The sequence below is a fragment of the Callorhinchus milii genome, unplaced genomic scaffold (assembly GCF_018977255.1).
Source record: "Callorhinchus milii isolate IMCB2004 unplaced genomic scaffold, IMCB_Cmil_1.0 Scaffold24, whole genome shotgun sequence".
NCBI lineage: Eukaryota > Metazoa > Chordata > Chondrichthyes > Chimaeriformes > Callorhinchidae > Callorhinchus > Callorhinchus milii.
In genome coordinates this window covers 5,160,887-5,176,524 of record NW_024704765.1, presented here as the reverse complement: position 1 = coordinate 5,176,524, position 15,638 = coordinate 5,160,887, and the positions used below count along the sequence as shown (strand labels likewise).

The window sequence follows — 15,638 nt, the reverse complement described above, 5'->3', positions numbered from 1 at the left end:
TGAACCCACCACAAACATCTGACTCCTGGTGAAGAGTCCTACGAATTCCAGGCTAAACTGCCGTGACTGTACGCAACTGGATATCTATACTTTAATCTCCTGTTGAAGTCAATCAGTGTAAACGCTTCGGGCAGGATGATCTTTAATGTCTTATTTGACTGTGAGAAAATGCAGGACTGTGAGAGTTGCGCTGTCTCTAGTTCACAGACATTGTTTCTCCCTTGAGTTTGCTTGTTTTCCCGCTGCATCACATTCAGTGAATGTTGTCATTTCTGGATTCACATCAGACCGAAAGAATTGAGTGCAGGACCAGAACAAGCAATCATCATTACACTTCTCTGTATGAGTATTTACTGCAGAAACATTAACTTCAGTGAGCGAGTAGTAAATGTAAATGACCAGGCTCTCTAGGGAGACAGTGGAAGCAGAAAGTGTTGATTCTTTCAAAAACAAATTAAATAGATTTCTGCTGGGAAATAATATCCTGGGATACAGTATATAGTTTGGGCATGACATGACCTGCCATGTGACTGCCAGGATGGTGGAAGGTGAACTGGATGGACCTTGGTCTTCTTTTGCTTAGCAAATTCTTACGTTCTTATGAACTCAATCATAAATTGCATCCATGTCTGATCTATTGCTGTGGCTCATCACAATCTGAAGGAATAGATGAGAATCCATACATTTAGCTGTTAATTGAGTGGTAACTTTTAGGGTTAGAGTTTTTTTTCTTCTGCTGAAACATGGCCACATTGCCGATTTGATCCGGGTCCCTTTAAAGTTTGGCTGTCGTCGTATATTTGTCACTTGCTTGGTTGCCTGGTATCATTAGCTGGTCATTGCACAGCTCTACCTTCATTGCTATCTGTTGTGCTGCCAGAAGTAATAAATTGCACTGTAAAATAAGCAAACCTGTATTAATTCTGGCCCAACAAAGATAATCGTGAAAGAAACCTTCATGGTTTATTTTCCATTTCCATTGTGACTGATAGCTGGCAAGATGTGGAAGAACAATCAAACACAGAAGTAATAAATAATGGCTTGGAAATAAATTGGCTGTCCTCTGGGTATCATTTCACTCTCTTATCATTCTCAGCGCTACATGTGACTGCTTGCTTGTCAGAATGCTATTTTATCTATGCTGAGATGAAGGCTTGCTACTTAAAATAGCCCATACATCACTCTTAGCAGTCACAAGAGCACAGCTACTTCACACATGTGCCTGCCTTGCAGCAACCGCATTCTAATAATGAGAGAATTAGGTGTGTAATTGCTAGTTACTGGCTCGTGAATGATTCACAACCTGTCAGTACGTATATTTTCTCGTCCATGTTACGGATGGATTTACGAGATGTTTGAACATATCGGGGTTTTTTTTAAGAAATGAGAGAGGATGGTGCCATAGGATTGCTGGAGTCATGGCAATGTAGCTGTGCGATTCGCCTTCAGAGAACGCTTTCAGACGCAGACGAGTTTGCAAGGTTGGGAATGTTAGAGATTCAACAACAGCCCTGTGTCCTGTGTTACATTTATTCTACAATGGGCTGTCTGTCAATTTGCCTTGTTCCAAGCATAACAAAATACAGTATATTCTGTGAAACGCTCTGAGACATCTCAATGACGCGATAAGGCGCTATATCAAATGCAAGGATTATAAGGGCAGGGATATTATAACCATTAATTTTCAGTCGCCTTATTTTGTTGACCAATTTTCCTTTCATTTCATTGTCACTGAGATGTAACAAGAGTCGTCTGATTTAGAAGGTTCAGAACAACAGTGCAGACTCTGGTGTGTGAAACGCAGTTTACGTAGTGCAGTTTTGCATGAGTGCTGCGAGGAAGGCAAGTGCAGAAAGCATTGGCAAGATCTGTCTTCGGGGTATCAAAATATTGCCTTTCATTGATATAAAGTCATCTTAACTCGAGTGGAATTATAGTCTCTTTCATTAAATAGAAATGACGTGCATTTGAATATATAATTCTGATCAATATATGTATAGAATATGATTTTACACCTAATACTAATTCAACAACTTCTCTCACACAGGGTAGCGTCCCAGAGCTCTTAAATTCCAGAGTATAATTCTCAAGTGTTGTTAATGCAATGTTATTTTGAGGGTTGGTGACTTCTGCTTATAAGCAATGGTCATATAACTCCGGTACACATCCCAGTTTGATGTTTGTGTAGCTGATAAGTAAAATGTGGGGATGCCAAGACTGGTTTAACGAATGCCTGTGCCTAAGTCATGTGCCAACATTGTCAAGTATCATAAATATTTATATCAGTATTTGACATTGTGTCCAAATGAATGTTTACAGGGAATATATAATTCATCTCTCTCTTAGGGACTATCAACATTGTGTCTGTTCCAGTTCCAGAAGAAATACTGGCGCCTAGAACATTTACTTATACATTTTTGCTCGTGGTTGCATACTACTGGGTAATTGAGCAGGCGGATCGCTTTCCGGGGGAAATAATCCCTCCCCAAAAAATAATAATTTGATCACTCAATCCACCACTGTTTGTGGGACACTTTCGTGTGCAGCTGGCTGCCGCGTTTTGCCCACAAAATACACAGTCAATTCACTTTACAGTATATTCTATGAAACGTTTTGAGACATCTCAACGACCTGATAAGACTCTATATCAGATGCAAGGATTATTATTATTATTATTCTAACAGTCCGTTTGGCCATTTGACACTTTTCTCTTTTGCATTTTGGCCCGTTTCGACAATAGTAATCAGCTGTTTGACATGTAGAGCAAATTAAACTTCAAAACAGAAGTTGCACTCGGAATTTCTCAAACTTTTGTAAATTGGACACCATTGACTGTAAAATAGCTTGAAATACAAATAGGGCCACCCAACTCTGAGACTCCCACCACTGGCGTCTTTCGGTCGAGTCATTAAACTGTTCTCAAGTGGACAGAAAGTTTCTCCCTGGTGCCTTTGCCAACAATCCGCCAGATAAATTGATTCTTCACCTCATGGCTGTTTGTGGAGCCAATCTCTGTGCAAAATATCGGTTATGTTTTGCACACAAAAATAGCCATTACATCTAACAACTTATCTGGGAAGCACTTCGAGACATTTCGGTGTCATAAGAGCACCGTAAAAAGGCAATTTTCTTTTCATGCACAATTCATTTTGTTGAAGGTTCTACATGTTTCCTTTAATCTGATGTTGAATCACGATACGAGGAGAAAAAATTCCTTCTCTCCATTGACATTCACCTCAGAAATACATTTCCATTTCAGGCTTTAGAAAAACTTGAAAGACCGCAGGGAGTTTTCAGTACTCCAAGTGAATGTGGGAGAAAAAAGACATCTACTGTCAGTTCATTGAACCCTATAATAATAATAATGTTTACTGTACAGAACCACATTTGCGTAGTGATGACACACTGTGATAAACAGAATGAGCAAAGAAAGGAAAGGGCAAAACTTTCATTAGAATAAATCTTTGTATTGGTGATGCTACTATTATCACATTGTGTTGCTGGCTGGAGAGCTCTTTTGAGATTTATACAGTTACGATAAATGTTGCTATTGTCAAAGCCACTTATAAATAGTGATTTCATAAAATTGTGTTTTTTTGGGGTCCCTGTTGAAGTATCCTTATTATTCTGTAAACCTGCCAGCGTTGACTCTTTTGAGCTTGTTGCTTTTAGTTGAAATGGTAGCTGAAAAAAGCTTAGTTGAAAACGGTAATGTTTTTCAGCTTACAAGAGATTTTTGCCTGCAACGTGACAAGAAGCTCGATTTACTCCGTTTAACGTGATCAGTAATTTGTGCAACAGCAAATTGCCATTAAAATTAACAGGGTGTCAAAACAGAATCCATTCGACTTGGTTTGAATTCCTGCTTCAGAAGGCCTACAGTGCATAGTTCCTCAGTCTATATTCTGGAGAGACTTTCGTAAGATACTGGTCACCGATTTAACAGCTTTTCTGTCAGCTTAAGAGTATCTAAATCAGTCTGAAGCACGTTGAGACATCTCAAAGGCGTTCCACATATATAGCCATCTACATGTGGCAATATGTGGAATGGATTAAAATCCTACTTATAACGAAAACATCCATCAATTCTGTGCCTCTGTTTTTCTCTTTGTGTCTGTTGCACTCTAAACTCATTAACAACCCTGCTGTTAACTTCTTTTATTGCAGGGTTTTATACCAATCCTTGATTCGTACGGTTTACCAACATTTGCCAGCGAATACACAGTCACTCCATTCCACAGTAAATCCTGTGAAGCGCTTCGACGTGATGTGATGAGGGATTCCTTACCTCAAGTTGTACATCTCTGGTTCCTAACAACAACAACAACTTGCACTCCTGTAGCGCTCTCCACGCAGCGTAGCGTCTCAGAGCGTTTAATAGTGACGGAAGGGAGCACGGTCGAAGAGGAAAGTTTTCAGGCGGGACTTGAAAGAGGGGAGAGAGGGGGCAAGGCAGAGGGAAGAAGGATTGAGGGAGAGTGTTCTGGAGAGTTTTGGAATATAAATAAGAGGATATAAATAATGCGGCCAAGTATATATATATATATATTTAAACCGGTTCCATATGAAATCGGACCACATTTAATAATCGGTATTGTTGTGGCCCCTTAATATTCCATAATCTCCTGTGTAAGGCACAGCACACAGCTGCTGAATGCACAGTCTGGCTGCATGAGTTCAGACAGAATGCAAGTGAACTGTACATAATGAAATTTCACTAAGGGTTCAGAAATGTGCACTGTACTGTAGGTGTTGTGTCTCCAGAACTGTTCATCCTCTCAGAGACCTCATTAATAATAATAATCCTTGCATTTGATATAGCGCCTTTTCACGTCTTCGAGACATCTCAAAACGCTTCACAGAATATACTGTAAAGTGAATTGCCTGTAGAATTTTGTGATTTAAGCTCTTTGAGATGTCTCGGAGACTTCTCGACGGAGCTATTTCAAATGCAAGTATTATTATTATTATTTCCTTCCTGTAGCTGCGAGAATCTTTGTACCTCACAGAGCAAAATGGTTGCAGGCAAAATGATCGGGCTGGAATGTGCTGCAAAGAGGTAGCCATGCACTTAATGGTTCAGATGACAGTATAAACCGTGAGCAGAATACTGTAAAAAATTATTTATGTATCAATTTTGTTGAACACCATTAATCTATCTCACGAGTACAACCTGGAGCCCATTGGCAGCTCCCTTCGCCTTCACCTACAACAGATGTGCTACTTGATGTGCCTCCAGGCCTTCGATCATAGACTGCTCAGCTGTGAGATGTTGATTGAGTTGGCTGCTTCTCCCTCTCCCTTTCTTGCTCTCTAACAAAACAAGGCCAAGGAAGGCTACGTGGAGGCAATGCTATCTCGACTGGCTCCGGCCTTCTGCATGTCCCACGTGCCCTCCTTTCCACCATCAGTGGCCGCGCTTTGAGCCACTCTTCCTCTGTTCCTCCGCCTCGCCCCTTCCTTCCCCGTCTTCAAATCGTGCCTGAAGATCTCCCTAATCGTCCTTCCTTACGGTCAATCCCTGTGCCCCCTGCTCGGAGTCATGCTCCGACACTGTCGAGCGCTCTGGGATGCTGCCCTGCGTGAGGTACTCTATATGAATGCAAGTTGCTGTTGTTATCTCAGATTTTATTACACAAGTTAATGGGGTCCCAGTGAAATATAACTGTTAGTCCTTTGATTTCCTCTTTACAAGTGCAAGACTGAGGTTTGGTTTAGAAAAGTCCATGGTTCTTATTGAAATCAGGGGCTCGCTTGCTTGGGGGTCCTCAGGCTTAGATCCACACCACATCCCTGCAAGGAAACCTGTACCCCAGAGCGGTCCTTCCTGTTATTATTTTTTTGTTTTTTTGTTTGTGATGCAAATTTGTTTGTTAGCTTGTCTAAGCTGATGAATGTTTCAGATGGAAACTGAAGCTACCTTTAGGCATTCCCTTATCGCAACAGGTCAGGGGAGGTTTTGTCTCATTAATCCCCCTCCCATTTCGCCTCCAATGACCACAAAGCGCAGTGTAGTAATAATCATTACACCCCTGGAGGCAGAACTATGAGACGGAGTATGTGCTGAGACATTATACTGCGTCTGAAATTGATAAACTTGCGCAGGCTGTAACCGATTCTTCACAGGCTTAACTCAGCCAAGTAAAACCATCACTGGAGTGACTTATAATTCAACAGACCAAAAGCAAACACCCGATAAATACAGCCTCATTGTCCTCATATGTATACATCACTGAACAAAGAATATAAAGTATAGAGATTTACAGCTGTAATAATATACGTTTCTACCCGCTTGGAAGCTTTTTCTGCAAATGGTAATTGATATTAATAAATTGAAGCATTAATATAACGTACAGTTATGTAGGATGTAATATTGGATTCCACCCATCAAGTCTAAAAGAAATCCAATGGGATTTTTAAAATTACAATAGGATATTTTAGTGCAGATTATATTAAGTAAAATGGTAAAGGCGAAGGTTTTATTCTATTGCTTGATTGCTTTATACTACTAAATCTCTCTGGAAAGCTAACCTGTGTGAGAGAGCGCTATATAAATGTGAATTATTGTTGTTGATCACCCGTTTTGCTCACTGTAGATCGAATTCAAGATCCTCATCCTCACTTTCAAGGTCATCCATGGTCTTGCCCCCTCCTACCTCGCTGACCTGCTGACTCCCTACCAATCTGCCCGCTCTCTCCGTTCAGCGGGCTCCAGCCTGCTCGCTGTCTCCCGCCCTACCATTGGTGGCCGAGCTTTCAGCCTCTCTGCCCCCACACTCTGGAACTCCCATCCCATGGTCCCTTTGCCTCGCTTCCTCCAGTGCCTCCTTCAAGACTGGTCTCAAGACCCTCCTCTTCGATCGAGTCTTCGGTCACCCTCCCATCTCTCTACCTTCCCTCACCCATCCCCCACCCCTCCCCCATGCTCGGGTCCGGCCCCCTACTGTCCAGCACCTTGGGACGTCCTCCCGACGTGAAAAGCGCTCTATAAATGTAATTTTGTTGTTGTTGAGTAATGGGTTTTTAATTTCAGCAACAACAAGAGATTGGAAATAGTTGTTAAATACCTGATTCAGGCTACACACTGCAAGTGAATCTCACTGTGAGACTCTCAACAACAACATCAACAACAACTTGGATTTATATAGCGCCCTCCACACCAGACGGCGTTTCAGAGCGCTTTACAGTAACGGATCCCGGGACCGAGCCAGGGGGAGGGGGGGGGAAAGGTGACCAAAGGCGCCATCGAAAAGAAAGGTCTTCAGCAGAGACCTGAAAATGGGAAGCGAGGGAGTGAGGCGAAGGGAGTGAGGAAGGCAGTTCCAGAGCCTCGGGGCATAGTGGCTGAAGGCAGGGCCGCCGAGGGTGGAGCGGAGGACTTGGGGGACATGGAGGAGGCCAGACCCGGAGCAATGAAGGCAACGGATACTGTTTTGAGGAGAGAGGAGGTCAGAGAGGTCGGGGGGTGCAGAGGAGTGCAGGGACATGAATACAAAGGTGAGGATCTTGAACTCGATCCTCTCTGGGCTAGGCAGCCAGTGCAGTCTGACAAGGACTGGGGTGATCGGGGAGCGGAGCTTTGTGCGGGTGAGAACGCGGGCAGCAGAGTTTGGAATGATTTGGATTTTATGGATGGCAGTGGATGGGAGACTGACGAGGAGGGCGTTGTAGCAGTCCAGCCGAGAGTTGACAAAGGCATGGACCAGGGTTTCGACGGCTTTTGGGGAGTGGTATTGGCGGAGATGGGCAATGTGTCGGAGGTGGTAGAAGGTGGTGCTGTTGAGGGACCGAATGTGGGGGAGGAATGATAATTGGGGGTCGAACCTGGCGCCTAGGTTGCGTAGATTGGGTATCTGAAGATAAGGAAGAGTTGCTCTCTAAAAAATGACGTCACAGTATGTGTTGGCAGAGAAACTGACAATGTTCTCTCTTGATGCATAGACTTTCTGTGGTCATTGTTGGCTGTGCATTGCACTGATCTCACCGACACCATCAGTTATTCACCACATGTCGAATCAGCTGACTCCAGAATTAACTTTGAGCTGTGGTTCCCAGTGCGATAATGTGAAGCACTACTTTCTACTTCAGAGTGCCCAGTTGTGAATAATCCAGTACACCTACCGTCCCCTTTGTTAATTTGCTTGGAGTGAATAATAATGTCATTATTTGAGCGTTGAATTCAGTAAAATCATCCTGGCCAATAATTGCTCCGCCCCCAAATAAATCACTTCATGGCTTTCTGTGGGATAAATTGGCTGCTGAGTTCACCTACAAATAGTCATTACACTTCGTTAGTTAAACGATTTGAGCCTTTGGCTTGCAGGGTTGATGCCTTTTCTACAGTTACAATTATTTGCCTAATTCACTGGGAAGCAATGAGATGTGCGCTGAAGTAAAGTGAATTTGAACAATCTATATTATATCCTTTTACCCACTTATTTTATTCGCGCTTCACCACATGATTGACTTTGTAAACTGCATTTCTCCTTGCCTTTTGCTGTCTGGATATTTTCCTCCCCATTGCTACTGAATTAGGCCTTTCATATCAGACTGCGCAATTTAGCTGCTTGTGAGCTTGATGAATTGCTAATTTAAAAGAAATTCAGCTTCATGAAAGCGAGCATCGCTATTCTGCATAACCACTGCTCTGAAAAATCAGAGCTGCCATCAATCAGCAGCTGGTTGCTTTGCTAGATTAAAATCAGATCAAACATCTTCAGCTTTTATGGTTTCCAGTTAAGTACCTCCATTTGGGAATCCCACTGACCTGGAAGCATGATGCTGTTCTTGGCTGCAATCCCGAAAAAGATCTAACCCAACAATCAGGATTGTAATATGATTATATCATTTGTTCTGAAGAAAGCGTGATATGAATCAGAGCTCAAGATATTACATGGTAGAGGTGGCGGTCTGCAGGGAACAATCCACTCAGACGCGAAGGGCTGGTAAACCTTTAGATGAGTACATTGAACAGATATCTCTCGCCTGCTTATTCGGATGAACATTAAAGATCTCGCAAGACTATTCGAAAAGAGACGGAGTTTAGTCTTCTGGAGTCTAGTCTAGACTTCTTGCCCTGGTTCATTGCTACATTCAAAGAACAGCATCTCCAGCGAGGCAGTACTCCCCCAGCGCTCCACTGGAGATTCAGCCTCGACTGTCAGCTCAAGTCCTTGTGTGAAGCTTGTAACCCATTAAGAGTGAGCCAAGTTAACACCGAAGTACCGGTCTATTCAACTGCTCTTTCGCATGAATTGTGCAATATATATGTTCATCTACCTTAATATTTGGAAGAAAGTAACCATGTTTAAGTGCTCAGCACAAATCCAAGACCATTGTACAAGTGTAGAGAATTTAATGCTTCTGAATCACTAACTCTTTCCGCTTTGTCTTATCATAATTGTAGTAAGTAAATGTTTCACCAGTGCAAATAAAATTGAAACATCCCATCTCTCAGCGAGAATATTCCTCATCTTAACTTACACGTAACAAAGTCGTCCTTCCTCAAGTAAGTCGCTTTCAAAATAAAATTAACATTCTTCATCTTAACTGACACTTAACAAAGTCGTCCTTCCTCAAGTAAGTCGCTTTCAAAGTAAAATTGCCGGAAGATAAATATTTTCAATGGTATTGCCAGAGGATTATTAGCCTGGAATTCAGCTTGATTGATGTCAGACACTTAGAAGTGAATGATGAAGAAAGAGACAGGAGGGCAAGATAGCAAAGCGGAAAGAACAAAGATCCTATCAGATTTATGAAGATAATGTTAACCTGCAGATGAAGGTCATGTCAATGAATCTGACCGTTTGAGCATCAATGTCGCCTATTAATGGGCTTGATTTTGGGAATAGAGTCTATTCCGACATGATTTACAGACACAGAATAAAAAGGCTGTCATAAGAGGTTGATGAACACACTAAACTGACACAAAAATACTCAGTTCCATTTTCCCACGGTTTCTTTCAGGGACTGCTTCCCAGTTATGTACAAAATAAAGGGTAATTATTTTAAGAACAGATTCACAGGAAATCATTTGTGGTTACAGTTGCTTTTAATGTTTTTTTTAAAATCTGCGTTCCTAAAAGGAAAAGCTTTATGTTTTCTCTATATAATTGCGTAGATTATTTTAGGTAACGAGAGGTAAAGAATTCAGGAGGGTTTTTTATTCAAGGGTTTCAAGGAATCGAGGCATTTCACACCATCGACCCTCTTTCCTTCCGTTCCCTCTTTGTTCGGTTAAACGACTGAAAAATACATTTTTGTTCAATGCAAATTTCTGCTGCGGAGAACAGCTGTGAAATGGTGCCGACATCTCATCTGTTTCGTGCTAAGATTTTAACACTCTGGCTCTGGGGATTGTGGTTTGGTCTTGGGGCTTCTCTGCATCCTCTTCCTTGTTTTAGAATCTTCTGCATAAACCCAAGGGGTCTTTATTCATTCAAGCTTACCGGTTTTGCAATCTCCAGGGTTTCTGGTTTTGACCACAGTGCAGGTGCCTGATAAGGTAATTCTCATGTGGATGGTCTCCATGCAGAGCACATGAACATCATAATGCAATCCATGTGCAATAATGTGCCTGGAAAAGCCTTTATCCAGCTGTTACCTGGGTATTAATAATAATAATAATAATCTTTGCATTTGATATAGCGCTTTTCACGTCGGGAGGACGTCCCAAAGCGCTTCACAGAATATACTGTAAAGTGAATTGACTGTATTATAATAATAATAATAATAATCCTTGCATTTGGTATGGCGTCCTGGAACCCACTGACCAAAGCAAGTAAGAAAAAAAGTTGGACCAATTAGTACTTTTCCAATACAAATTATTCTGAATCAACAGTGGGAGCTAGCTGCAGAATTTCCAAACCTGTTTCTTAATCCAAATTTATCCCGCAAAGATGTATTTGGATGTTGCCAAGTTCTAGGTTTCCGTAGCGCAGAGATTTAGTGGCTCAAAAACCCAGAGCTACAGCAGAGAAAGCAAGATTGGCGGAAATAGCACAAAGCCAGCCTGCGAGATAGAAAGAGTAGAAAGTGAGTTCTGAATTGGAATTTCAAATTCCTCCCACGCCAAACCCTAATCCTGTTTAAAATATACATCTTGGCTTTGAAGCATTAAAGGGTTAAAGAAATACACTTGCTGAAGCTTTGAGTTCATTGTAATTTCTATCCTCCAGGATTTTCTATATCGTTCCAGTGTGTTTCATAAAGCAGGATTAAAGGATCTTTAATCTTAAAGCCACAGTACAGTATTTTCTAAAAATGCACCCAAAGGAATGGTCAGCCCAGTTTTTAGGGACTGTATTTTGGTGCAGTTATAGATGGGGGGGGGGGGGGGGGGGCGGGGGTAGATTGCAGAAAAACTCTGCGGTGTTTTACATGATAAAGCGCTACGTAAAAATGCAAGTGTTATTATGATTAATGGTGGTTTCATTGGTTCTGGTGACTCCTTAGTGCTGCATTAGCGTGACTGTGATTTTCTGAACAATGGCAAGTAAATTCAGCCCATCAGGTAAAAACAAATAACAACAACAAGTTACATTGACACAGCGCCTTTCACGTCAGGAGGACGTCCAAAGGTTACTGGACAGTCAGGGATTTGGACCCGAGCTGGGGGCTGGGATCAGGAAGGACGGCGGGCAGAGCGGATAGGGGTAGGAGGGTGACCGAAGGCGCAATCTAAGAGGAGGGAACAAGATGAAGGTACTGTGGGATGGAGTTCCAAAGGGTGAGGGCAGAGAGGCTGAAGGCCTGACCGCCAATGGTGGGGCACGTGGAGCAGGCCGGAGCTTGCTGAACGGAGGGAGCAGGCAGGTCGATGTGGCATTACCGGGTCACAGTCAAAACACCATTTTTTAAAAAAACTGTATGCAATCTTAAGAAATTGCAGTGTAGGAAAAAGCCATTTGACACATCGAACTCCCACTCGGGTGAGTTTTGCAATGGAGCAAACTAATCCCTTAGTACCCTTTTCAATTGTTCCTTTTCAAATGCTTATTCCTTTTAAATGTGTTCGCAAGGCCTTGTGTAGTATAGCATTCCATGTTCTACTAATCCTCCGTGTAAATCTTCTCACCTCCCCTTAACTCTTCCTCTAACCAGCTAAATATAACAAGTCAGCACAAAGCACAACACATTTCCACCTTTACCTTATACGTTAAGTAAATGAAAATGATTGGTAATTTAGCCAGCGTTGAGTATTTGAGTTCAGTAGCATTGACTAATAATAATAATAATCCTTGCATTTGATATAGCGCTTTTCACGTCTTCTAGACGTCTCAAAGCGCTTCACAGAATAGACTGTAAAGTGAATTGACTGTATATTTGTGGGCGAAGTGCGGCACCAATTGCGCACAGCAGCATCTCACAAACAGTCATGGATTGAAAATGATCAATTTATTATTTTTTTTTGAGGAATTGTTATTGTTCTGCCTGCCACTGTCTATTTGAAATAACCTTCAGTTCAATCCTTTTTTTTCAATGAGAAGTCGGTAAGCACTATACAGTTTTTTAAAGTAATTTGTTCAGCCTTTGGGATAGAAGTGCTTTGAATTTTATTAATTCGGTTCCTGCAAATTGTTTTATTTAAAATTGCAATAATTCATCAGGTAATCTCCAAAGTATGCTATTGATTGATAATTAATATTCCAACTTGTGGCCCCGTCGAATCAATCCTTTTCCTTTTAATTATAGCTTGCTAACAAAAGAGGTTTTGTTCTGTAATGAGGTACTTTACCTATCACAATGCAATGAATATTTCATCCCCCCCCCCGCCACCTCTCTTTCTTTCTCTCTCTCTGGATACGTGATCTGGGAATAAAAGTGTAAACATTGTTAAAGATGGAATGCCCCTATCTAAGGACTTTTCAAGAATAAAATCACTTGGAAGAATTCAGAAATTTCAGCACAGAATGGGGCCGTTCAGCTCTTTGAGTGCTCTGGGACGCTACTCTGCGAGAGGGGCGCTGGATAAATGCAAGTTGTTGTTTGTGTCTGTGTTACTGAATTGCCCTATTGTTATGAATCCCATTTCCCTGCTTCCACATCCCTTAATATATTCCTGCCCAAATGTTTATCCGTTTCTTCTTTAAATACCTCTGAATTGAAGAAGTTCCAAAAAGGATGTTGTACACAGACAGGAAAACGAGGCTAATAACGATAATAATAATAATAATAATCTTTGCTTTGACATAGCTTATTATCACGTTGTTGAGTCGTCTTCAAGTGCTTCACAGAATATACCATGAAGTGGATTGACTGTGTGTTTCGTTGGTGAAACACGGCAGGCTACTGCGCACAGCAGTATCCCCCCAAATTCTGCCAGCCAAAAAGAAGTGTAGAAAATTCCAAGTTTTTATTTGTTCTAAACAAAAATAAATAAATTCCAAAATAAATAAGGATTCCTCACTGCACCATTTATTTCACTTGTATGAAACTAATTCCCCGCAAACCTGAGGGGAGAGCACTTTGAATCAGATTGTTTCCCTACAAGACTTTCTTCCACTTTAAATCTCTCCACCATATAATCACCATCGCGTGTATAAAGGCCTCACATTGAATTTCATGCACATCAGACTTAATACAAGAGCAATTGAGTTGCATATTATCTGTGTAGTTATTATAACTACTGCTACAATTGCATGTTTTGCTTTTCTTTGACCTTTCTATCAGATTAGTAGATCTTATATCTAGGCTTGAACAAAATGCCATGGCATCAGGGGAGATTTGGGTTATGTTCTGAATGTGACCGACATGTATTGTGTGATTAGTTGGCTATAGCTTACCGGGAAAGCAAGTGAGAAGTTTTAATGGTGATCTGAGCCACTGCAACAAAGCTACAGCCATTTATAAGGTTATCAGAATCTGGAGACTTCATTACAGGCTGAAAGGCTAACCTCTAACTTCAATATAGAGGATCATTTGCAGTTGTTGCTGCTTTCTCATCGTGCGTTAGTGTGTGTTCCATTGTAGGCCTCCTTACATATTTGATGCGGGCATTGTTTTTACAACACCATCAGAGTGAAAGGGAATTTTATCGTATCTTAAGCAAACTGGGTCAATCTTCCGCCGCCAATTTTGCAGTCGTAACTTTCTCTTTAGGGAAGAGAATGCTCTAAAAGTGGGTGTTGAAGGGGGAGGGAGGGGGGGGTGAGGCTATTGCACCATTCATATTGCAAGTGAAACCACCCTTGTTTATAATAGAGCACTTTCACTTGAGCAATACATGGTGGGATACATAAGTCTACTTCCCTAGCATTCATTCTCTTACTACTGCTTATTGGAAAGACGAGGGAAGGGTGTGGTGAATCGGTACACAGATGGGCTGTGAAGATTAGGGGCAAGTGAAAGAGAGGGTGGAAGTCCTCTTATCACAGGGAACCATTGCCGAGTCGTGTAATTTTGAAGTTCGGGAACCCAAGACTCCATTCTTGTAATCGTGAACTGCAGCCAGATGTTTAATGATTGGTGAGAGCTGATCAGACGGTGGGGTTAGTAAAATGGAGCTGCGCTACAGGAAAACACCAGAGCTTGTTTTTCACTCTTCTCTTGGCCATTGCAACAGCTGCTTTTATATTAACAGCTGATGTGCATCCTTACCCGATATGAGGACCAATTCTCCAGGGCAGCTTTGCTGTCAGTGCACTTGCCCATTGTCACACACTTGGTGTTAAATCTGTGTCCAAGTTGGAATAGCAGCAATGCCAAAAGTGCAGTGTAAAAACAGCGTGGCTGGTCACATTGAGGAGCTATGGAGTTGGGCTAGAGAGTTACACAGGGATCAAAGAGTTGTGGCTCCGGATTGGGTCAAAGTGGTAGTAGCAGTCAAAAGTGCCTACGTCTGATTTTCAACCATTTGCCTGTTTCGTTTTGCACATCTCCCTCCAGCACTGCACTGGCATGTCAGCCGTGCCCTTGTCTGTGAGCTCCTGTACCAGGTTCCTGGCACCACCTCCTGTTTGGACACGGAAAAGCACATCAAAGATTGATGTGACTGTATCTATGTTCGCATCTGTTCAGTGATGGAGCACAGCAGATGGTGTAACGCCAGTCTCCTGCATAGCTTAGAAAACTGGAGCATATTCTACTGAATATTCATAAAATCATCCCATCTTACACTGTCAGCACAAATATTGTTAAAGGCAATGTGTAAACATTGACCTGTGTGTTTTTTTTATTGCTTGTTTGAAATGTAGATTTTGGTTGCGTAACTTCTCATAGTTTACTTTTATTCCTGGACTTGTCAGAGGGCAGCCAGACCATTGGTGTGTGACTGAGCAAATGGTGGAGGTGTGTGAGTGTGAATGCTACCTGGTATCGGACAATGTACAAAAATCCCATCTCCATCCTTAGAAGCATCGAAGTGGAATCCCGTAGCGTAGTGGTTAGAGCACTCGCCTCGCAAGCAAGAGGTTTGATTCCCAGGTACAGCGAAATGTTGGGCAAGTTTTGTTACTCCACACACCTCTGTTTACCTAGCAGTAAGTAGGTTGTTAGTCGATTGGGAAATTGCTTTTCCGGGGGAAAATGATCCCTTAAAAAAAATAATAATTTGGTCACTCAATCTATGACTGTTTGTGCAGCCGTGTTTTGCCCACAAAATATACAGCCAATTTGCTTTACAGCTTACTCTGTGCTTT

The 15,638-nt window shown here is 41.9% G+C and overlaps 1 protein-coding gene across 4 annotated transcripts in view; it reads left to right on the top strand.

Moving 5' to 3' along the window:
- Nucleotides 1–15,638, top strand: part of mib2 (MIB E3 ubiquitin protein ligase 2) — a 100,180-nt gene that overhangs the window by 54,977 nt on the left and 29,565 nt on the right. Inside the window, exon 1 of one of the 4 annotated variants that reach the window (XM_007907260.2) lies at nucleotides 1,308–1,481. The exons of the other annotated variants lie outside the window; for them this stretch is intronic. Coding sequence (XP_007905451.1) covers nucleotides 1,384–1,481 — 98 coding nt within the window. The 5' untranslated portion in view covers nucleotides 1,308–1,383. Of the gene's footprint in view, nucleotides 1–1,307; nucleotides 1,482–15,638 lie in introns of those variants that run through there. 4 annotated transcript variants of the gene reach the window in all.